At 46.1% G+C, this 24,391-nt stretch overlaps 1 protein-coding gene across 1 annotated transcript in view; it reads right to left on the reverse strand.

The window, feature by feature from the left end:
- Positions 1–1,640: 1,640 nt before the first annotated feature.
- Positions 1,641–24,391, reverse strand: part of TRIM65 (tripartite motif containing 65) — a 63,681-nt gene continuing 40,930 nt past the window's right edge. The window contains exon 6 of the mRNA XM_082271327.1: positions 1,641–2,263. Within this exon, the coding sequence (XP_082127453.1) occupies positions 1,734–2,263 (530 nt within the window). The 3' untranslated portion in view covers positions 1,641–1,733. The remainder of the gene's footprint in view (positions 2,264–24,391) is intronic.

Raw genomic sequence — 24,391 nt, forward strand, 5'->3', positions numbered from 1 at the left:
AAGACCAGGGAGGTCCAGAAAAGCGGGACTATATCGGCATGTGTATGGTTGGAAGGATGCAGTCACAACACCACTATATAAAAAACATATACAACTTTATTGCAATATTGTTAAAAAGACAGAAATAACATAGCACAATAACAAACCTATATATTAAAATACATGGATCCGTGATCACTATGCACTTGTGATGGATACAATATACCACACGAACGGATCTCGATGTGTGTGCAGTCTTAACGGTCCTTGATAAGCCAAATAATAAGAAACCAGCTTTTAAAAAATATACCAGTAAAGGAAACATTACAAAGATCATAACAGAATATGTAAAAAGGAAATCAAGGCTGCAAAAACTCAAAACAAACAACAGATTGCAAAAGAGAGTATGACAAACACCCAAAAAATTATTCAAATTTATTAATAGTAGAAAGGTCACATCTGAGAGCATGTAGGTCCTTTGCACAATAACCTGGAGTGGGTGACTGGGGAGAAAGAGAAGGCAAATTTATGAAATACCTTCTTAAGCTCTGTGTATACAAAGGAGCATGGGGAAGCTCAAGTCCATAATGGGGATGATATTGACATAGCTCCAAATAAACCACTGTGGCTCAAATTTGATACGGTCCAGAAAAAATTTAGACAGAATAAAGGTGAATAAAGCACCTGGACCAGAGGGCATACACCCCTATGTCCTAAAAGAATTGAGCTCTGTCATTTCAAAGCCATTGTTTCTAATTTTTAGGGACTCTTTAATGACTGGCATAGTACCAGTGGATTGATGTAGGGCCAATGCGGTGCCTATATTTAGAAAGGGGTCAAAGTCTTAACGAAGTAACTATAGACCTGTTAGTTTAACTTCTATCATTAGGAAGATACTGGAGAATTTAATAAAAGACCACATAGGTGAGTTTTGCCAGATAAATATTTAAGCAATAAACCGCATGGATTCATGAAAGACAGAAGTTGTCAAACAAATCTGAGTTCTTTTTATGGGGAGGTAAGCAAAACCTTAGACACAGGAATTGCTATATATATTGTATACTTGGATTTTGCAAAAGTGTTTAACACAGTTCCCCACACAAGGCTAATGTGTAAGGTAAAGTCTACAGGCTTGGAAAGATCAATTTGTAAATAGATAGAAAACTGGATATAAGACTGAATTCAGAGAGTAGTGATTAATGATTCATACTTAGAAAGGTTTAAGGTTAATAGTGATGTATCCCAAGGTTCAGTGTTGGGACCCTTACTTTTTAATATATTTATAAATGACATTGTTGCAGTTTCTAAAGCAAGCAAAATACTTTCCTTGTAAAAGAGGTATAGATTCCAGAGAAAGAATATATTATGGCCCTGTACAAACCTCTGGTAAGACAAGACCTCTGAAATATTCAGTTTTGGCAACCTGTTCACAAAAAGGATATCAAAATACAAGAGGGTGGACTTTTGGGCCCATTATGACACCTTTGCTACCCCTCTAAACCTTTTTTCAAAACATATAAAAATTTAACGGGGCATGCCCGCCCCCAATTTGTCTGCACCTTTTTACTTTTTTACCTGTCATGTGAGAGGCATCAGGTTGGGCTCTAAACACCTAATACATGCTTTAAACACTGACCATACAGAGGTATAAAACAGCCCCAACACTGTGCACAGGTGGTTCTTTTTCAAGTATGTTTTTATACGGCATAACTAGATTTTTTTATTTACACTGCCCCGTCCTCCCCTAGATTATTTTACACATGGTGCAGTTTGATACTGACGTCTTCTCCAATCCAAAATACAGGGTACAATCTTTCAAAGAAAACACAGTGGAACATATGAAGATTTTCCAGACCCCCATCCTTGATGCCATAGAAGGTAATGCTGCCAGCCGCACAGTCTAAATGAACACCAATCCTTCTGTACATTGGTAGCTTCAGCTGAACTTCTTTGTTACCATGCCAAGCAGAGTGGCCCATGCTCCGTAACTCCAAACTCCATGAACAGCTGTTTCTTCCAATTTGGTTTTCCATTTCTTTAATACGTTTTAAGGAATTGTAGGCTACCCCTATCTGCACAAAGAAGGTTGATATCTCCACCTCCCAGTAATGGCTTCCCTCCGAGAATCCTTCCGTGCACATCACCTGCCAGCTTTGAAATCTCTTGGGGGATTCAGGAACAGTATTACCCCTTGAACATGTCTTATGTGTGGCTTTACAATTCTGATCTGATATTATAATGTGTTTGTTGGCTGTCTCTGGGTCAAACATCAGGTTTCTGTAATCTGTAGATTGAAGCAAGCAGTTATCCATTAGATTAATAAAAATATTAGGTTAAATCATAATCTCTGGTCAAGTTGCTTTGTCATTACTGCACCCTATTCACACCTTAGGACAATTTATTTTCATATATCACGGGACACAGAGCCATAAATCATAATATAAGGGTTATATAGCCACCTATAGGTGAAGGACACTGGCAACCAATCAGAATTGACGATCCCCTATATAACCCCTCCCACAAAGGAAGTACCTCAGTTTTTTCGCCAGTGTCTAAAAGGTGAAGAATGCTGTGGAGAGGTGCTCCACATGTTTGTTAGGTTTCAAAAAAGAAGAAAGAAGATTATGCTATCATACCCCAAACAAAGATCGCTGGATCTAAGGGGTTGGCTATCTGATACATCTAAAACAGTCAATGGACTAAAAGGATGGTACCCAAGCCTCAAGAAGCAGATATAAGGTTTTGTCTGTAACGCTGCCCTTTTTAGGCGCTGGACCCTGGGATCCAGACCCTTGGAATACCAAACCCCAAAGGTGCTTCGTGCAGGGTACTCTACAGGTCCAAGGCATTGGCCCCTCTTATATAGGGGACCCAGTCCTTGAAGGTCTCTAAGATCATGCTCACTGTGAAGATTGGATTCTTGCTTAGAGCAGTTTCCTGCGGCCTGGGGAGTCCATTTTAAATATTTACACAACAAACAAAGACCTTAAAAAGTTAAAAATTGCAAATGTATTTCTGCTTGTAAATGTGCTGTCCCCTTAAAATAACTCAACACACAGTCATTAATGTCTAAACCGCTGGCAACAAAAGTGAGTACACCCCTAAGTAAAAATGTCTAAATTTGGCCAAAAGTGTCAATATGTTGTGTGGCCACCATTATTTTCCAGCATTGCCTTAACCCTCTTGGGCATGGAGTTCACCAGAGCTACACAGGTTGCCACTGGAGTCCTCTTCCACTCCTCCATGATGACATCACAAAGCTGGTGGATGTTGGAGACCTTGTGTTCCTCCACCTTCCATTTGAGGATGCCCCACAGATGCTCAATAGGGTTTAGGTCTGGCGACGTGCTTGGTCAGTCCATCACCTTTACCCTCAGCATCTTTAGCAAGGCGGTGGTCATCTTGGAGGTGTGTTTGGGGTCGTTATCATGTTGGAATACTGCCCTTAGGCCCAGTTTTCGAAGGGAAGGGATCATGCTCTGTTTCAGTATGTCACAGTATATGTTGGCATTTATTGTTCCCTCAATTAACTGTAGTCTCACAGTGGCGGCAGCACTCATGCAGCCCCAGACCATGACACTCCCACCACCATGCTTAACTGTAGGCAAGACACACTTGTCTTTGTACTCCTCACCTGGTTGCCGCCACACATGCTTGATACCATCTAAACCAAATAAGTTTATCTTGGTCTCATCAGACCACAGGACATGGTTCCAGTAATCCATGTCCTTAGTCTGCTTGTCTTCAGCAAACTTTGTTCGGGCTTTCTTGTGTATCATCTTTAAAAGAGGCTTCCTTCTGGGATGACAGCAATGCAGACCAATTTGATGCAGTGTAAGGTCTAAGCACTGACAGGCTGACCCCCCACCCCTTCAACCTCTGAAGCAATGCTGGCAGCACTCATACGTCTATTTCCCAAAGACAACCTCTGGATGTGAGACTGACCACGTGCACTCAACTGCTTTGGTCGACCATGGCGAGGCCTTTTCTGAGTGGAACCAGTCCTGTTAACCCACTGTGTGGTCTTGGCCTCCATGCTGCAGCTCAGTATCAGGGTATTTGCAATTTTCTTATATCCTAGGCTATCTTAATGTAGAGCAACAATTATGTTTTTCAAAACCTCAGAGAGTTCTTTGCCATGGCTAAAATCAACTTTGAGAGACAAATAGCGGAGGATAGTAAAAAAAACCCAAAGAAATTCTTTAAATATATCAACAGCAAAAAAAACTAGGGCAGAGCATATTGCACACATAATTAACAATGATGGGAGGATGGTTACAGAGGACACTGAAAAAGCAACCGTGCTGAATGCTTTTTTCTCGTCAGTCTTTACACAGGAAACGGAGGGGTACACTGACCATGACTGTTTGGTTAGTAGTAATACACAGGACTTGCCACTATGGCTAACAGAGGGTGAAATCAGGGAAAGGCTGGATAAACTCGACACAAACAAATCACCAGGCCCGGATGGCGTACATCCGAGAGTACTCAAGGAACTCAGTAAGGTTATATCCAGACCACTGTTCCTGATCTTTGCTGACAGTATTAGGACAGGAGATGTACCAGGGGATTGGAAGAAAGCTAACGTGATTCCGATATTCAAAAAGGGCCAGAGGCATATCCCGGGAAATTATAGGCCTGTCAGTTTGACATCAATAGTATGTAAACTTCTGGAGGGGATGATAAGGGACTATATCGTAGAGTTTGCTAAAGACAACAACATCATCAGCAGTAATCAGCACGGGTTTACAAATGGGCGTTCTTGTCAAACCAATCTATTAACATTTTACGAGGAGGTGAGCTGTGAGCTAGATAGGGGGAGACCAGTGGATGTGGTGTACTTGGATTTCGCTAAGGCGTTTGATACAGTTCCCCACAAGCGCTTAATTTATAAAATAAGATCTGCAGGTATCAACAGCAGGGTTTGCTCTTGGATACGGAATTGGCTTAAAGGGCGTGTCCAAGGAGTGGTAATAAACAGCGCATACTCAGACTGGTCTGAGGTAGTAAGCGGGGTGCCCCAGGGCTCAGTCCTGGGACCAACCTTGTTCAATTTATTCATAAACAACATTGAGGTCGGGATCAGTAGTTCGATATCAGTTTTTGCAGATGACACAAAATTGGCCAGAGCAATAACTGCACAGCATGAAGCAGATATCCTACAGAATGACCTGGACAAAATTACAGAGTGGGCAACGACATGGCAAATGAGGTTTAACGTGGAGAAGTGTAAGGTTTTGCACTTGGGGACTAAAAACATAAAAGCACAATACACGTTAGGAGGGGAACCCTTGGGGGAATCAAAAATGGAGAAGGATCTGGGAGTCTTGGTTGATGATAGATTAGGCAACAGCATGCAATGTCAAGCGGCAGCTGCCAAAGCCAGCAGAATATTGGCATGCATAAAGAAAGGGATGTATTCCAGAGATAAGACTATAATCCTTCCACTTTATAAAACTCTGGTCCGACCGCATCTGGAGTATTCTGTCCAGTTCTGGTCGCCAGTCCTCAGGAGGGATGTGTTGGAGCTGGAGAGAGTCCAGAGAAGGGCAACTAAACTAATTAGGGGATTGGAGGACCTTGACTATGAAGAGCGTCTACAATCGCTCGATTTATTCTCCCTGGAGAAGAGACGTCTGAGGGGGGACATGATAGCAATTTATAAATATCTTAATGGGGATCCCAGCTTAGAAAAAAAGCTGTTCATTCGAAGGGATTGCATGAGGACTCGAGGGCATACAATGCGATTAGAGGAGAAGCGTTTTAACCTCAGGCAACGTGGGGGGTTCTTTACTGTTAGGGCTACAAGATTGTGGAATTCTCTACCACAAGAGGTGGTTTCTGCGGGTAGTATGGTGGCTTTCAAAAGACTCTTAGACTTACATCTCAAGGATCAGAACATTCAGGGGTATGTGAGATGATTACAGCCACACACACCTACACAGGTTGAACTGGATGGACTATTGTCTTTATTCAACCTCACCTACTATGTAACTATGTAACTATGTAAGGTGCCATGTTGAACATCTAGTGACCAGGATGCGAGAGTGAGAGCAATAACACCAAATTTAACACACCTGTTTCCCATTCACACCTGAGACCTTGTAATAATAACGAGTCACATGAAACCAGGGAGGGTAAATGGCTAAATGGGCCCAGTATGGACATTTTCACTTTTGTTGCTAGCGGTTTAGACATTAATGGCTGGGTGTTGTTATTTTGAGGGGACAGCAAATGTACACTGTTATACAAGCTGTACACGCACTACTTTACATTGTAGCAAAGTGTAATTTCTTCAGTGTTGTCACATGAAAAGATATAATAAAATATTTACAAAATGTGGGGGTTTTCTCACTTTTGTGAGATACTGTATGTTTAAAGCATATTGTTACAATGTTTCTTTCCCTGAGCTGATCACCTGAAAAGTATCAGCTATGACAAACAAGATTCAGCCTAAACTGCTCTCACCCCCATTTGTTTGTTGTGTTCGCCGTAGCAAATAAGCGTCCGCATTTTTGCCTCTGCTGGATCGCGTGTCTATGGCGTACGCCTATTCGAACATGCGGGAAACTCCGCATTTAAGTACAGGCGTACGCCGCGTGGTAGGCGTGTTTTAACGCGATTTGGCGTGCACGCGGACGCCACACACCACGTTGCACATGCATAAAAGGGCACGTTCTGCAAGGAACTGTTTCCAACACACTAACTTTGGTCATAGGCTGAAAGGGACACAGAGCAACAGCAGCTGGGTTGCTTGAGTCACTGTGGGTGTATGTTACTGGCACTAATAGGTCCTGTATCTTAGGTAATCAGTGTTGTGTGCATTAGGCTGTATAAGCTTGGCACAGACCTTGAGTATACTTTAAAGGTAGTACCTCAAGTTTGTCTTGCTATAAAGCAATGTCTGCCCGAAAGAGGGCTGGAGGGAGCACAGTTGGAAAGGGCACTATGATGCCACCGTCAGGCCCTGAAGGTCCTAGTCGTGCTTCCACTGTGTCTACTGATAAGCCAGAGGCAATTAGCCAGTCTGAGCCATTACGGTTGTCAGGCATAGTAGCTACTCCGTGTACTTCTGCTACAGCCTATGTTACCAAGGACGATTTGGCATCGGCATTAGCCCGCCTAGAGGGTAGGATTGCTAACATGATTGCAGCACCACATGGAGGAAAAAAAGCGGGTTAGATCCCACTCTCCTGAGCCGCCCCCTGAATCAGTTCAGGATTGGGCAGAGGATGTGGAAGATGTAGCTGAGGGTGACCCTATAGAAGGTCAAGCTGAAATTTCCACTTCCGGGGTGTCAGAGTCAGAGGAATCTCTATTAGCCTCTCAATCCCAGAGATTGTTTATCCAGTTTCTTGCTGAGATGGTCTGGGCTGAGTTTAAACTCCCGCCCTTAGAGACAACTGAAACCTCTTTCTCCTCCCTAGGCTCATTGCGCTCTCCTCAGAGTCCTCTGTCTTTTCCCATGCATCCATTTTTGGAGCCCGAAGTTTATAATGACTGGGATCATCCGGATAGGATGTTTGTGCCTCCTAAAATGTTTTCATTGTTATATCCTATGGAGGATAAGTTTTCTAAGAGATGGAAAATTCCCACTGTGGATGCAGCCATTCCTTCGGTTAACAAGAATTTAACCTGTCCTGTGGATAATGCCCAGGTTTTTAAAGATCCAGCGGATAAAAAGTTGGAATCTTTATTGAAAGCCTCCTTTGCGGTTGCAGGTTCTGCAGTACAACCAGCAGTAGCAGCCATAGGAGTGTGTCAGTCTTTGAAAGACCGCATAAAGCGAGTAGCCAAGACAGTTCCTTCTCAAGGAGATTCTGTGGAAGATCGGTCAGATCTACCTCGCACTTTGTGTTTCGCAGTTGATGCTCTTATGGACTCCTTAAAGCAAATATCACAGTTTGCTCTGATGACCGTGCATTTGCGCAGAATACTTTAGTTAAAGAGCTGGTCTGTGGAATTATCATGTAATAAATTACTGGCAAGTTTCCCCGTTCAGGGAGAACGCCTTTTTGGTGATGATCTGAATAAATATATCCAAATAATCTTGGGGGGGAAGAGTACGTTGCTACCTGTAAAGAGGAAGAGCAGGCATCCTTCCTTTAAGATCCCCAGCACTCATAATATCAGTGCTTTCAATTCCATGCAGTGGCGGCGGCCTCAACCGTCTGCATCCGGTCCCAAGCCTTTGGGGCAATGTCAGAAAAAGCCCTGATCAGCCAAGTCTTCCTCTAAGCCCTCTCAGTGAAGGGGCGCCCCCACTCGCCTGTGTGAGGTGAAGGCTCCTGCAGTTCTCAAGGCCATGGGTGGAATCTTCATTTGCCTATATTTCAGAGCCATCAAAGGTTCCTTCGTTTTGCGATTGGAAACCATAATTTCCAGTTTGTGGCCCTACCCTTTGGGTTGGCCACAGCTTCAAGACTGTTCACAAAGATCCTAGTTCCAGTATTGGCTGCTCTAAGGTCCCGAGGGATATCTGTAATAGGATATCTGGACGATCTATTACTAATAGGTTCTAAGCCAAAATATTGTTCAGACGGTACATTTTTTGGAACATCTGGGTTGAATACTGAACTACTGAAACAAAGTCAGCATTACAGCCAGTCTAGCGTCTGGAATACCTGGGGCTTCTTGTCGATACAATGCAGGCAAAATATTCTTGTCAGCAAGTAGGGTCTCTGACCTGAGGGGTCAGGTTCGGTCTATAGTAAGACTGAGATATCCATCTATATGTCTTTGCATGATGTTACTGGGGAAGATGATGTCCACAATCGAGGCAATTCCCTATGTTCAATTCCATGCCAGACCCTTGCAGAACAACATTCTGTCTGCGTGGAATGGAAAAATATAGTCCTTGGACCGGTCCATATCTCTGCTACGAAGGGTACGACAGAGTCTGAATTGGTGGTTGTTGACTAGAAATCTGGAGAAGGGGAAATCCTTTTTTCCAGCTACCTGGAAGGTAGTGACTACAGATGCCAGTCTCTCCGGCTGGGTAGCGGTTCTGGAGGAAGCCACTGTCCAGGGGAAATGGTCTTAGGTAGAGAGTCGTCTCCCCATCAACATTTTGGAAATTCGTGCAGTCAGTCGGGCGCTGAAATTATGGATCCCCAATCTTCGGGGTCACCCTGTCAGGGTGAAATCTGACAATGCCACGTCAACCATTAAGGAGGCACAAGGAGTCAATCAGCCCAGAAAGAGGTGGATATTATCCTGTCCTGGGCAGAGAAGTTTGTGCCATGCCTGACAGCAGTGTTCATTCCAGGAAAAGAGAACTGGCCGGCAGATTTCTTGAGCCGTCAACAGATGTTTCCAGGGGAATAGTCTTTACATCCTGAGATTTTTCAATTGATCTGCCTACGCTGGGGGGGGGTCCCAGACATAGATCTGTTGGCATCCAGGTTCAACAACAAATTGGAGAGGTTTGTGTCCAGGACCAGGGATCCACTTGCAGTCAGAGTGGATGCTTTGGTGACTCCTTGGGAGGAGTATTCCCTGATCTATGCCTTTCCTCCGGTACAGCTGATATCGCGTTTGTTGCGCAGGATCCAGCTGGAGGGGAAACCAGTAATTCTGGTAGCTCCGGCTTGGCCGAGGAGGATTTGGTACACAAATCCAGAGGTTGGCAGTGACAAGGCCCTGGGTCCTTCCACTGCGTCCGGACTTGCTCTCTTAAGGTCCGATATTCCACCCTGCTATACAGTCTCTAAATTTGACAGCTTGGCAACTGAAACCTTAATCTTGGAAGAGCAGGTGTGTCTGGCCCAGCAGTTCATACACTGATAAACGCCAGGAAGCCAGTCTCTAGAAATATTTATTACAGGGTCTGGAAATCCTACATTGTCTGGTGTGAAGCCAGGAAATAGCATCCCCGCACATATATTATCGGGAGAGTTCTATCCTTCCTACAAGCAGGGGTAGATATAAATTTAGCCCTGAGCACGATTAAAGGGCAGATTTCAGCTTTATCTTTTTTTTCCAGAAACTGATTGCTTCCCATTCGTTGGTTCAGACCTTCATCCGGGGAATTTTCAGTTTGCTTCCACCGGTAAAGCCACCATTGTGTCCTTGGGACTTAAATTTGATGTTGGCAGTTTTGCAAAAACAGCCTTTTGAACCTCTGGGGCAGGTTCCCCTGGTTCTTTTGTAATGCATGCACTTAAGATTTATTTACAGGAAACAGCTCAGATTCGTAAGACCGAGAGCTTGTTTGTACTGCCAGAAGGCCCCAGAAAGGGACTGGCAACATCTAAATCTACGATTTGTTGTTGGATTCGCCAGGTTACTATCCAGGCGTATGGTTTAGTAGGAAAGGTTTCACCTTTTCCTGTAAACGCACATTCTACCAGAGAAGTAGATGCCTCTCGGGCACTTCGCCATCAAGCCTCTATGGCTCAGATTTGCAAAGCCGCAACCTGGTTGTCGGTGCATACGTTCACTCGTTTCTATAGAGTGGATGTTGGGACCCAGGAGGAGTCTGCTTTTGGCTGCAGTGTGCTGCAGGCAGCGGTGTAATCCTTCTGTTAAGGGTTAGATGGTGGTATTTTATGGTGTCCCCCTCGATGCATTGCTTTGGGATGTCCCATATGTTATGATTTATGGCTCTGTGTCCCGTGATGTACAAAAAGAAAAATTTATTTTTAATTCATACTTACCTCTAAAATCCATTTCTTGAAGTACATCAAGGGACACAGAGGTCCCTCCACTCTTCTATGGGGTCTTTTATTGCTTGCTACAAAACTGAGATACTTCCTATGTGGGAGGGGTTATATAAGGGGTCATCAATTCTAATTGGTTGCCAGTGTCCTTCACCTATAGGTGGTTATATAACCCATATGCTATGATTTATGGCTCTGTGTCCAGTGGTGTACTTCAAGAAATGGATTTTACAGGTAAGTATGAATTAAAAATCAATTTTTAATGGCACCTCTGCTCACGCACAATGGACTAATGCATACCACAATTCAAATAGAGTGTTGAATGCTGCACTGTGTTGCGTTAAAGCGTTACGTGCAATTATCTGGTCTGTTGTACTGCTTGGAAGAACATACCTAATAAATGGCCTACTTTTATAATGCACAAATTAATGAACAGCAAAAGATCGCTAAAGTGTGAATTATCAAAGTAAGATTGGATCACCCCCCCCCCCCCCCCTTGATGCCGAAAAGGCGTTTGACTTCCTGGAGTGGAAATACGTGTGGGAAACTCTCTGTCGATTCGGATTTGGCCCCAAGTTTATACGCCTAGTACAACTCTTATACCGTGCTTCCCGGGCTAGGGTAAGGACAAACTCCTGGTTCTCTGATTCTTTCAGACTGTACAGGGGTACCCGTCAGGGTTGCCCCCTCTCTCCCACCCTTTTCGCTTTTGGCTTTTGAAATCTCCTGGCTTTGGAGCCATTGGAGATTTCTTTTTAGAGACTCCCCCCCGGGTTCGGGGCTTACGCGTGGGGGGGGGGGGTTGGAGGAGAAGCTGTCCCTGTATGCTGATGATGCCCTTCTTTATCTAAATGATGCAGGTCTTTCACTCATAGCAGCCCTGGGTATTTTTGATGAGTTTGGATCCTTCTCGGGGATTAAAATGAATTGGTCCAAATCTCTCTTATTCCCTCTGGATAATGGTGCGTCTTCCCTGTCAGGCCCTTCTACACTGCGATGGGTCACTCAGTTTCGGTATTTAGGGGGTACAGGTCTTGAGGGATGTTTGACTACCCTACCGCTCTCACCGCTGTTGACTCTGCTTAAAGACAAACGTAAACTGCAGGTTGGACTCCCTCTTAACCTTTTACGTAGGATTAGCATCCTGAAGATGATGCTCCTGCCCAAATTCACTTATCTATTCTGAAATTGGCCAACGTGGATACCCTCATCCTTCTTCCAGGAGGCAGACCGTGTCATCAGTTCCTTCCTCTGGAATGGGGCTGTGCCGAGACTGGCAAAATCCACGCTGCATCTCCCGGTGCTGGTTGTGGGACTTTCCCTACCTAACTTTCGAGTGTACTATTGGGCAGCGATTATTGTCTCAGTTTATTGGTGGTTTGCGGGCGATCATTCTAACGCCGCGGTGTGTGTGTGGAGGCTGCCTACCTGGGCTCCCTGCCTGACCTCCAGAACATTGCGTATGGGGGAGGAGGCCTATCCTCATGTCCTGACCCCGACTTGAACTACCCTGAGAGTTTGGAAGGCGGCCAGGCATAGATTTCATAGAGCGGATAGTTTGTCCACCGTGCAGCCGCTGTGGGGTAATCCCAATCTGTTGCACTTGCGGACAGTCCCTGACCCACACGTTTGGGCGCGGTATGGTGTTAAGCCTCTTGGGGACATTGTCCCCTCAGGCCTGTTACTTAGTTATACTCAGCTGGCTAAACGGTTTAAGCTTCCGGGGTGGATGTACTTCAGGTACCTACAATTGAGACATGCTGTGAAAGCCCAATTCCCTAGTCAGCCTATTTTGCAATTAGACCTTGTAAAAGAGTTGTTGTCGCAAGTGGATCTAAAAAACCCTTGTCGGGGCTCTACGGGGTCCTAGTGGGTAGGGAGTCGCCTAGATTCCAGAAGCTGTGGGATCAATGGAGGGGGGGATATCCCCTCCCTGGTTTGGGAGGATTAATTGGAGGATGGCCCGAAATTAGTAATTTCTTCCTGGGATAAGATTATTCAAACCAAATTTTTACACCACGTTTACTTCACCCTGGTAAGACTCAGATCTATGTATCCTGATAGGGAAGCCCACTGCCCCAGATGCCACTCTCAGTTGGGGACTTACATACATACAGTATGTCCTGGAAATGCCCTGTGTTGCATTTCCAGGACATACTGGTCCTCGTTCTTTGACACCCTTAACACGAGATTGGACCTGTGTTTTCCCCCGGCATTCCCCGGCTCTGGCGCTGCTGGAAATACATGATGTTGCCCAGAGACCCCACCATACGAACATACTGGTGTCAACCCTCTTGTACTATGCTAAGAAGGCTATAATCTGTAAGTGGTCCTCTTCTGCCCCACCTTCTGTCTCGACCTGGGAGGGTATGGTTAATGCTGCATTGCCACTGTATAAATTTACCTATATTAGTCGGGGGTGTCCCTGGAAATGTGAGAAGGTATGGCGGCCCTGGATACTGTTGAAACTTATGCTGCTCTGTTGATGTGTGCCCCCCCACCCTTTTCCTTCTCTTCCCTATTGCTGCCTCCTCTGTGCGGGGCTATGTTACTGCCTTCTGTTAGGGTTGTGAGGTGCAGGGAGTGGGGAGATCTATACCTGGTGTAACTCCTGCTGTGTACCTCCCCCCGTGGAGTTCTTCTATACTAGCCCTGGGGATAACCGCTGCCGGACAATCATTGGAACCACGTTGTATGTTTCTGTTATTGTACTGTATACCGTGTATAAAAATTTCATGTTCTTGTTACACAGGTTGCATTCTGTTGTGTATTGTGTCAGTACTTTTCAATAAAGCAAACTGTTTGTTAAAAAAAAAAAAAGATTGGATCACCCATCAGTTCTAAAAGTCAGCAAGGGAAAAGTGGCAGCTGATTTTCATGAGTCAGAAAGCTCTGTGATATTACAGCTGTAGGAATCCCCTGGGTTACTTTGTAATTGTGACTAAGTGCCGGTTCACATATATGCGATGCAGGAACCCTGCAAATCCACTGTAGGTTCCCGCATCGCATTTAACTCGCAGGCAGTTCACACTGCTCTATGCGAATCGCTGGGGGTGTCAATACAAAGTTAACGACACCCCCAGATCAGTTTGCATATCACAATGCGATCTGTCAGTTTGGACATGAATTGGATCACATATGGTGTGGACCCCAAAAAAGGGTCCTGTGCGAGTTGTGTCCGAATGCAATGCAAATTCAGCCATGAAATCTGTATGGCTGAATTCGCGACGCACAGGCCGCCGGCCAATCCCGATCTTAGTAAGCACAGAGGCTATGCGATCCTGCTATATAGGATCGCATGTCTCTGTGGTTACTTCACTAGCCACGCCCCCTGACAGAATCAGGCCCCTAGGGACACACTTAACCCCTTGATCACTAGTAAAGTTAACCCCTTCCCTGCCAGTGTCATTTTTACAGTAACAGTGCATATTTATAGCCCTGATTACTGTAGTAATGTCACTGGTACCCCCAAAAGTGTCAAAAATGTCAGTCAGGGGTCCGATCTGTCCGCCGCAATGTCGCAGTCTCGCAAAAAAAAAAAAATGCAGATCGCCGTCATTACTAGTTAAAAAAAAAAACAATAAAAATGACATAAATCTTCCCCGTAGTTAGTAAACGCAATAACTTTTGCGCAAACCAATCAAAATACGCTTATTGCGATTTTTTTTTACCAAAAATATGTAGCAGAACACAAATTAGCCTAAAATGCTAAAAAACTTTGATATTCACATTTTTTTATATGAAATTCTCAAATATTGTTATTTTTTCAAAATTGTCGCTCTTTTTTTGTTTATAGCGCAAAAAATAAAAATCGCACAGGTGATCAAATACCACAAAAAGAAAGCTCTGTTTGTGTGAAAAAAATTACGTAAATTTCATTTGGGTACAGCGTCGCACTACCGCGCAATTGTCCGTTAAATTCACGCAGTGCAGAATCGCAAAATAGGGCCTGGTCATTGAGCAGCCAAATCATCCGGGGCTAAAGTGGTTAATGCTTTCTCTCACAGCAGCTGAGCTCAGCATTCTGCAAGAGTGAAAGAGAATGGATTGCGAATGCATGAGTAGGGTACAGAAGTGTAGATAAGGAAGAGAGGGGGCTTTAAACCCTCCCAAAACATCCAGGCCCAGTGCTTGCCACCAGTGGTGGCTTGTGCTCCATGGTCCGGGGGGGACGGACCACACCATACCCCCCCCCCCCGGTTGCCGGCTCACTCACCCTTGACATGTGGAGGGCAGGCAGGCAGCCTTCCCCCTCAGTCTCCTGCGTCTCCCCCCTCCTCCTTGGCCAATGGCATGGCTTCTCCTTTCGGCAAATCAGGAAACGGGTCTCAGGACCCGCTTCATGATTGGCCAGGAGGAGGATCCGTGTGACAATAGCGAATATTCATTCTCTATTGTCACACAACTGGGTGGGCTCAGGGCGCAGTGCTCTGCGCCCCGAGTCCAACCTTTTTTGAAGCCTATAAGAGCCCCTGGATCTAATCACGTGCTTCAAAAAAAAAAACCCCCATTGGAATCCATGCGTCTGGCGCCCTGCATGTAGATTAGGGGGACGGACACATGGATAGGGGCCCATGCATCCGGCCCCTATCCATGCTTCCGGCCACCTAATTTACGCCCCCAATGGACAGGTCACCACTGCCTGCCACTGAGCAACAGAGCGACACAGAGTGCAGCTGCAGGAGTGAACACATAGATTGTCAGTCTGCAGCTACTGCATGTAATCATATGACCTTCCTGTCTCTTAAATCATGCCCAAACCCCAGAAGCACTTGTTTGTTGCCTTTCTTTGCTCTGCAAACCTTGCCAGGAGTCTGGAAACACGCAGTCACACAGACATATGATGCTGAGCCTGCTCACTGCTCGTCCACTTTCACAGACTGGTAGGGCTTTCCTCTCTCTACCACTGCTCACACGTTTGTCCAGGACTCCCTTATTCACATAGGCAGCAGCAGCCCAGGCTTACTGTGCAATATGAGTAGGGGCAAAGGGCATCAAAGTGGCAGGCAGTGCACTCACATCTTTTAACTGTGTCATGAGGAATTTATTAAATGTTCGCACTTTACACTTACTCAGGTTGCACAGTAAGGACTTGTTTACACTTGTGATGTGATGTGATGTGAGTGATGTGGGGAGAAGCTATTATGTCCTTTACTCACCGTGTATTTTAACTCATAAAACACCCACACCACTATGCAGCAACCACGTGCATTGCACACAGCTGCAGTGCAATCCCATTCAGTTGAATGGGTCACAATTACGTTTTACGTAATGTACATTATATGTCTGGAGAAAAAGAGACATAACCTTCAAATATGGAAAGGTCTCTTCACAGTAAGAGCTGTGAAAATGTGGAATGGACTCCCTCCAGATGTGGTTCTGACCAGCTCAGTAGATGGTTTTAAAAAAGGCCTGGATTCTTTCCTAAAGGCACAAAATATAACTGGATACTAATATTTATAGGTAAAGTTGATCCAGGGAATATCCTCTCTTGAGGGATCAGGGTGGAATTATTTCCCCCCACTGGAGCAAAGTAGATCATGCTTTATTAGTTTTTTTTTCCTTCCTCTGGATCAACTGTGGGTATAGAATTGTGTACATGGAGGTTTTTGATTTGTGAGTGTTTTTGTTTTTTTTTTTTTTATTTTCTCTGTAGGTTGAACTGGATGGACTAGTGTCTTTTTTTCAACCATGCTAACTTTGTAATGTTTGACGTACGGTACCTGCTGAGATTTGAACCGTTTATGGCCGACTTTAGGTTCGCTATTATCCATTTTTAGTATCCAACCTGAGTAGGTGGAAGGGGCACCATCTTATGGCAGGCAATGCACTCACAGCTTTTTTTTTATCTCTTAAAAACCATTACAAACATTCCTTATGGAACACAGTTTTAAAAAGTGAAAAAAGTTGGAAATGCACTGCCTGCCACAACATGGAGCCCTCTGCACCAGCTAAGATTGCACAGTAAAGTTGGCTATTATCCAGCCTCATTTATTTGTATTAAATGGCAATGGTGTGGCAAGTATACTGTGAATACCTGTGGCCAGGATCAATGGTGTTCCAATCACTGTCTCAGCCTGTACAACTGAATAAGAGCCTGAAGGAAGTCAGGGCTCTCTGCTGCTGCATCTGCACATCCAGTGGTCGCCCGCAGTCAGGGACAAATGTCTTACCCTCGATGCAGGTGGATTGCATTTAGAGGCAACCATCTATCCCAAACAGCAGGTAACCACTGAATGTGCAGATACATGCTGATACCTGCCCTGGATCTTTTCAGCCTGTCATTCAGCTGACCCCCCCCTTCCTCAGGAAAAAATTATCTATGGAACAAAGCTGAGTGCTTTTTCATGAGGTACTGGGGCCTGCGCATCTTAGGTAGGATGGAGAGGGGAGCCAAATAGAAAAGCAGTTTGAAAAGTAAGCACTATTTTACAAAACAGAGGACTGCACATTAATGTATTCAGGAAGGCTTATGCATAGAGGATTGTTTGCAAATGTCATTAAAGTTGAACTAACTCTTTAACCCTATTGAACATCTTTGAGGTGAATTTGAACGCTAGTTGCAAAGCAGGTTTTCTCATCCAACATCCGGTACCTTACACCACAAATGCACTTTAGCCTGCATTGGTGCCATTTTTTACAGAGACATACAAAATCATGAGGAAAGTCTTCCCCGAAGAGTGAAAACTGTTACAGCAGCAAAGAGTGGACCAACTCCTTTTTAATGCCGATGGCTTTGAAGTTCAACAAGTTTATAAAGCTGTGATGCCTAGTTGACAAACAAACATCAGGCAATAGTTTATATATATTTTTATGTTCTTCCTCTAATGACTAACTGTACGTCGGCATCTTTATTGCATGAAAGCTGCAAAAAAAATTACATTACAGGATAGGTGTGTTACTATGGTTATTTTAGTGCTAATGAATTTGCCTATCTGCTCTGAAAAAGGCTAGTTAAACAGCAAGTGATTTTGACAGAAAATGGAAGTGATTTCACTTGTCCATATATAATGGGAATGGTGCCAGCTGATTGGAAAAGAATCCCAAGTGGTACCAATATTTAAAAGATATATCCCGGGAAACTATAGGCCGGTTAGCCTAACATCAGTAGTCTGCAAGATATTGGAGATGATAAGGGATCATATACAAGACTTTAGTAGTGAAAACTATATCATTAGTAGTATTCAGCATGGATTCATGAAGAATTGTTCTTGCCAGACCAATCTATTGACCTTCTATGAAGAAGTGAGCTGCCATCTAGATAAAGGAAGGCCTGTGGATATGGTGTATCAGGACAAATGCAAAGGCATTTGATACAGTTCCCCACAAAGGCTTACTGTACAAACTAAGTTACGTAGGTATGGACCATAGGGTGAGTACCTACATTGAAAACTGGGTCCACGGACGAGTCCAGAGGGTGGTGATAAATGGGGAGTACTCAGATTGGTCGGGTGTGGAAAGTGGGGTCCCCCAAGAATCTGTCCTGGGACCAATCCTGTTTAATTTATTCATAAACTACGTAGAGGATGGGATAACTGCCACAATCTCAGTATTTGTGGACAATACTAAGCTCAGCAGGCCAATATCTTCTATACAGGACGTGGTAACCTTACAAGCAGATCTGAACATAATAATTGGGGTGGGCAACTACAGGGCAGATGAGGTTTAATGTTGAAAAATGTAAGGTAATGCACTTGAGTGTCAGAAATATGAACGCAAGTTACTCGCTAGGGGTTGAATCTCTGGGTGAATCAAAGATAGAAAAGGACCTAGGGGGTCCTAGCAGACAATAGGCTTAGCTGCTGCAAGCAAAGCCAACAGAATAGTGGCATGTATAAAAAAGGGGATTCACCCCAGAGATAAAACGATTATTCTCCCACTCTACAAGACTCTGGTCCGGCCGCATCTGGAGTATGCTGTCCAGTTCTGGGCACCGGTCCTCAGAAAGGATGTGCTGGAACTAGAGAGAGTCCAGAGAATGGCAACAAAGATAATTAGGGGAATGGAGGACATCAGCTATGAGGAAAGACTACGAGCATTAAAACTTATTCTCTCTGGAAAAGACACTTGAGATGGGATATGATATCAATGTACAAATACCGTACTGGTGACCCTAGCATAGGGAAAAAAATGTTTCAGAGAAAGGAAATTTAATAAGACACGGGGCCACTCACTAAAACTAGAAGAAAAGTGGTTTAACCTTAAACTGTGTAAAGGGTTCTTTACTGTCAGAGCATTTAGGATGTGGAATTCTCTTCCACAAGCAGTGGTATCAGCAGGGAGCATCGATAGTTTAAAAAAACTAGATTAGATGGGCACCTTAAAGACCACAACATACAAAGGATATACAATGTACAGTTAACAGCAAACACACACATCATAGGTTGAACTGAATGGAATAGTGTCTTTTTTCAACCTCACTAACTATGTAACTACGTATGTAATATATGTGGCTTTTGAGGAAAACAACAGAGCTCAATGAAAAAATAAAAAGTGAGCAGTGAATAAATAATATGGGTACCGTCATTTTTCTGTAGGTGCACATAGTTTTGAAACCTGACAAATCTGGTATTTATTCACTCACACACAAGCTCATCTTTTATTTTCTACAAAAAAAGATTAGGGGTTATACTGTGTTCATATGTACTAAAATTAATTGTGATGTATTTTTTCCTGAAAACATACGTAGATTTATTAACCAGTTGCGCAAAAAAAAGAATTTTACGGTAAGTTCTTACAAAAATTCTATTTTCTCTTACGTCCTCTGACAGTCACTGCCCAATGGTATTAGCCTTCACTAATGGGACATCCCAAAGCAGTGCAGGTATGAGGAGTGGGAAAAAAACGCAACCAACCCAGAAGGTAACGCAAACAGTTGGGCCAGCAACAACCTGAGCCCACAAAAAATACCCCAAGAAGAAAGGACAGAAAAATGATGTCCCCTCATTTAACTGCCACACTCAAAACTTTGCGGCCAAAGGAAGCATCCAAGGATGCCAAAACATCAATGTTGTAGAATTTGTGAAAGTGTGCACGGACGAACAAGTCGCCGCCTTGCACACCTGATCCACAGAAGCCTGATGGCGAAAAACCCAAGAGGTGCTCACGGCTCGGGTAGAATGGGCACTTACCGGGAAAGGAGGAACCTGACCCTTAACAGAAGAGGCCTGAACAATCGTCTGTCTGATCCATGTAGAAATGGTTGCCGCAGAGGCGGCCGATCCCTTCCAAGGTCCCTCAGGAAGAACAAATAGGGAATCAGATTGCCGAACAGATTCTGTGGCAGACAGGTAAACTCCGACCGCCCAGACCACATCCAAGGAATGCAAGGCAAGTTCCCTGGGATACTTGGGCTGCGTACAGAGCGAAGGTAACACAATATCCCCATTGAGGTGGAACAATCACCTAGGGAAGAAAAGACCGATTGGGTCGCAGAACCACTTAAGCTCTATGAAGCACCAGAGAAGGAGAACGGCAGGACAAAGCCGCCAATTCAGACACTCCCGAGTTGACATGATGGCCACCAGAAAAGCAACTTTCTGGGACAACACAGACAGAGGAATCTCTCTGATGTTCTCAAAGGAAAGTCGTTGTAATGCAGACAAAACCAAATATAGATCCCAGGGAGGCAAGGGAGCCCCTTCTCGTGGAAGCCAGATGCCACACCCCTTGAATGAAGGTGTGAATCAAAGAATGCAACGCCAAGGGACTTTGAAAAAAAGACGACCAAGGCCGACAACTGACTCCTGACCATGGTACCAAACGCTGATCCACGCCTTCCAGCTGGAAGGCCAAAACCTTTGCCACCGAGAAGGAGCGAGGATGAAACCCATGCGATTCGCACCAGGCGATATGCGCTTTCCAGGTGCGATGATTAAGCTTCCTAAAGGTAGCTTTACAAGCCTTTAACAAGGTAGGGATGACCGCCTGTGAAAGACCTCTATCCCTCAAGACCTGGCTTTTAACAGCCATGCCGTTAAGGCCAGAGACTGCAAAGCAGGATGGAAGATCGGCCCTGGAGACAAAAGATCGTCTCATAGCGGAAGCCGCCAGGGAGGCTCGACGACCATCTAAATGACATCCGCGTACCAGGACCGCCGTGGCCAGGCCGGGCCACCAGAATGACTGACATCCCTTCTGACGCCAACCTGCGGAAGGAACCTGGACAACAGTTGAATCGGAGGAAAGGCATACAGCAGCAGATACTGGTGCCAAGGCACCACCAACGCATCCGTGGCATCCGCCAGAGGATCGCGAGTTCTGGCCACTAACCTATCCTTCTTGTAGTTAGGACAGGACAGGAACAGATCCACATCCGGAGTCCCCCACCAGGCATACAGGAGGCGAAATCACCTCCGGATGCAGGGACCATCCCCCCTGGTCCAAAGTCTGGCGACTCAGATAGTCCGCCTGCCAGTTTTCCACACTCGGAATGTGAACAGCCGAGATCGCCGGAACGGGCGATTCGGTCCAAGACAGGATCTCAGCCACTTCCCTGGCCGCCCCAGGGACTCTTGGTGATCGAGATAAGCCACAGCCGTGGCGTTGTCCGTCTGTACATGTATCAGACACACTTTAAGCTGAGACGACCAATGGAACAGACAAAGCTTGAGCTCCAAGACGTTTATCGGCAATGGAGTCTCCACCGCTGACCACGTCCCCTGGGCACAAAGCGCGCCCAGAACTCCCCCCCAGCCCAACAGGCTGGCATCCATGGTGAGTATCGTCCACAGCAGAGGCCGGAAGGTCTGGCCCTGCATCAAGGACGGCGACCGGAGCCACCACAAGAGATCTGACCGTACTGGACGACTCAGACAAAACCAAGGACTGAGGCGTTCTGTCCCACCTGGCCAGGAGCTCCGCTTGCAGAGTCCTGGTGTGAAATTGAGCAAACGGGACGGCTTCGAAAGCCGAAATCATCAGACCCAGAGACCGCAAAGAGGAGAGATCACTGCCCCTGAGGGTCCTGATCTCGTCCCACATGGTCCCGAGTTTTTCCTTCAGAAGAAATACTCAAGCCTGAGCAGAGTCCTGGACCATCCCCAGGTACTGAAGACGAGTTGAAGGAGTCAGTGCCGACTTCTGAAAATTGATGGTCCACCTGAACTCCTGGAGCGTTTGAACCGTCACAGCCAGATCACTCGCCAAAGTCACACAGGAGCTCGACCTAAACAAAAAGTCATCCAAGTAACCGAGGACCGCAATGGCCTTTAAATGCAACAAAGATAGAACAGTAGCCAACACTTTGGTGAAAACCCTGGGAGCCGAAGCGAGACCGAAAAGGCAACGCCACAAACTGGTAGTGCCCCCCAGCCACCGCAAAGCGGAGATACCTCTGATGACCCTCGTAAATAGGGATGTGCAAAGACGCATCCTTCAAGTCGATGGAGGCCAGGAAGTCCCCGGGCCTCAATGACGTCACCACGGACCGGATGTATTCCATCCTGAAGTTCTGTAGCTGTACAAAGCGGTTCAGAGACTTTAGGTCCAGAATCAGACGCACCTTGCCCTCTTTTTTGGGCACCGTGAACAGGTTGGAGTAAAAAAAACACGAAACCTGTCCCGTGAAAGGAACAGGTACAATGACTCCATGGGCAAGCAGATCGTGCACCATCCCCATGAGATCCCTGAGACAACCGGGAGTCAGCTGGAGATTGGACGGGAAGAACCCGCCTGCGGCGCGAGATCGAAACTCGATCTTGTACCCTAAACGAACCAACTCCTGAACCTAACTGTCCTGAATGCTGGACAACCAGGGTTCCTGAAAGCAATGCAGGCGTCCCCCCCACCCCGACAACGGGTAAGGGCGTCCCTTCAGGAAGAGGTGGACTGGGCCGCCGATCCAGACTGACCGGCCTCAGACGTACCTGACCACGGCTTTTTGTAGCCACCGGAAAGGGTTTACCCTTATCCTGCGCCCTGAAGGCACGAAAGCAACTACGCTGAGTTTCAAGGAAGGCCCCCATCGCGTGCAGGAGGACTTACCCTCAGTGACCTGGGGCAACAGAGTACTCTTACCTCCCGTGAGCCCCTTAATCAACTCATCCGGAGTATCCCCAAAAAGACGACACCCCACATAGGGAACATCAGACACCATCTGTTTGGAAGCGTGATCAGTGGACCAGCTTTTTAACTAGGTAATGCGGCGGATCGCGACCCCGACCGCAGACAACCGGGCGACTAACAGAGCCTCGTCCAAGGCCGCGTCCCACAGGTACATCCCAGAATGGGTGATCTGATCCACTGTGTCAAGGGGAGTCAGAGAGGCCGACTCCGCCCCCAGGGTGCTCTGAAGCACCTTGGACCATGCTGTGAGTGCCTGAGAGGCCATCACCGAGGCAAACACAGGTGTAAGCAGGGGACCCGCCACCAGGTAAATGTGGCGGGAAAGCACCTCCACGCCCCTATCAGCTGGATCCCTGAACAACGGGGAATCCCCCACTGGCATCAAGGTGGACTTATTCAGCCTAGACACAGTGTGATCCACTTTAGGGGACACCGTCCAACGTTTGTCCACGGCCTCCAAAAGGGGATAGCGGTGGGAAAAACGCCTAGGCACCACCAGCATATGTTTAATGCGCCGCCACTGGTCATTCACAATCTCGTGAAATTCCTCAGGGCAGGGAAAAATCTGACCTGACTTCTGGGGTCTTCGGAATCCTAAAGCGGACCGCTTACTTGACGGAGGTGGCTCATCGTCAAGATTGAGAGTTCCTTTAATGGCGCTAATGAGGGCATCCACCGCAGCGCGATCCTGAGCTACCCCCTCAGAAGCAGAGGACCGGGACCCCTCAGGAGGGCCATTGTCCACGGCAACCAATTCGGGCTCAGAATCTGAGGACTGGGAGGGCACAGGCCATTTTTTGGAGGAGCGTTCCGACATCAGCAGATCCACCTTGGACGCCAAAGTCGAAAGAACAGCAGATATAGAGGCCATGGAAGAGGTTTCAGGTGAACCCGAAGCCCCCACCAGGTCTGCAGGAAATTTGTTGTCCTGGAAGTCCTTGCCATGGAGTATTTGCCATAGAAATTAAAAGGGACGCTGGCCCTTTAAATTGGCGGTTCCCGCAGACCCCCCCGCAATCTGCACTAACTGAAAGAGCCCCTTCAGAAAACACACTAGCCACAATTAAAAATCGTTTTTGCAGAAGGATGTGCAAAAATTCCCCAGCCTGTCAGTACTTGCCACCAGCGCTGTTCTCTGAGGAGATGTGTGAAGAAAGAGGAAGTGACCTCATGCCTCTAGAGGCCCAGCCCTTGAGCCCAGACAAAAGGTGCCTATGGAAACTCTATGTAAAAGGACACAGTGAAAATGGCCGCTTGCCCTTAATAGGCATGTGCCCACATCCAAGATGGCGCACGATCGGGATTGTTTTTTTTGCAGTATCATAAAATGGCTGCTCCCCTTACACAGAGCCCAGTGATCTGCCCACATTAAACATGGTGGCCTCTCTAAATGGCGCCAAAAAAGCGCATACATGCATTCTGGCTACCTCAGGGACACCCTAAGAGCTATGGAGCACCCCCCCAAGTACTACAAGTACCCCATACAGCGCCCTCAGCAGGGACAGGGAGGGAGGGAAATAACCCAGAGCCGGCCAGAAGAGGGGTTCCCACAGAGACCACCAGCCCTGCTATCCCCTAAGAGTAGGCCCACAAACCCCCCAAAAGTCCCCAGGGACAAGGGGGTATCAGTACTCACTAGTCCAGGAAGGGTCTAGTCCTGATATGGGAGACCTCCCACCCTAAGT

This window comes from Pelophylax lessonae (assembly GCF_965119305.1).
Source record: "Pelophylax lessonae genome assembly, chromosome: 11".
Classification (NCBI taxonomy): Eukaryota; Metazoa; Chordata; class Amphibia; order Anura; family Ranidae; genus Pelophylax; species Pelophylax lessonae.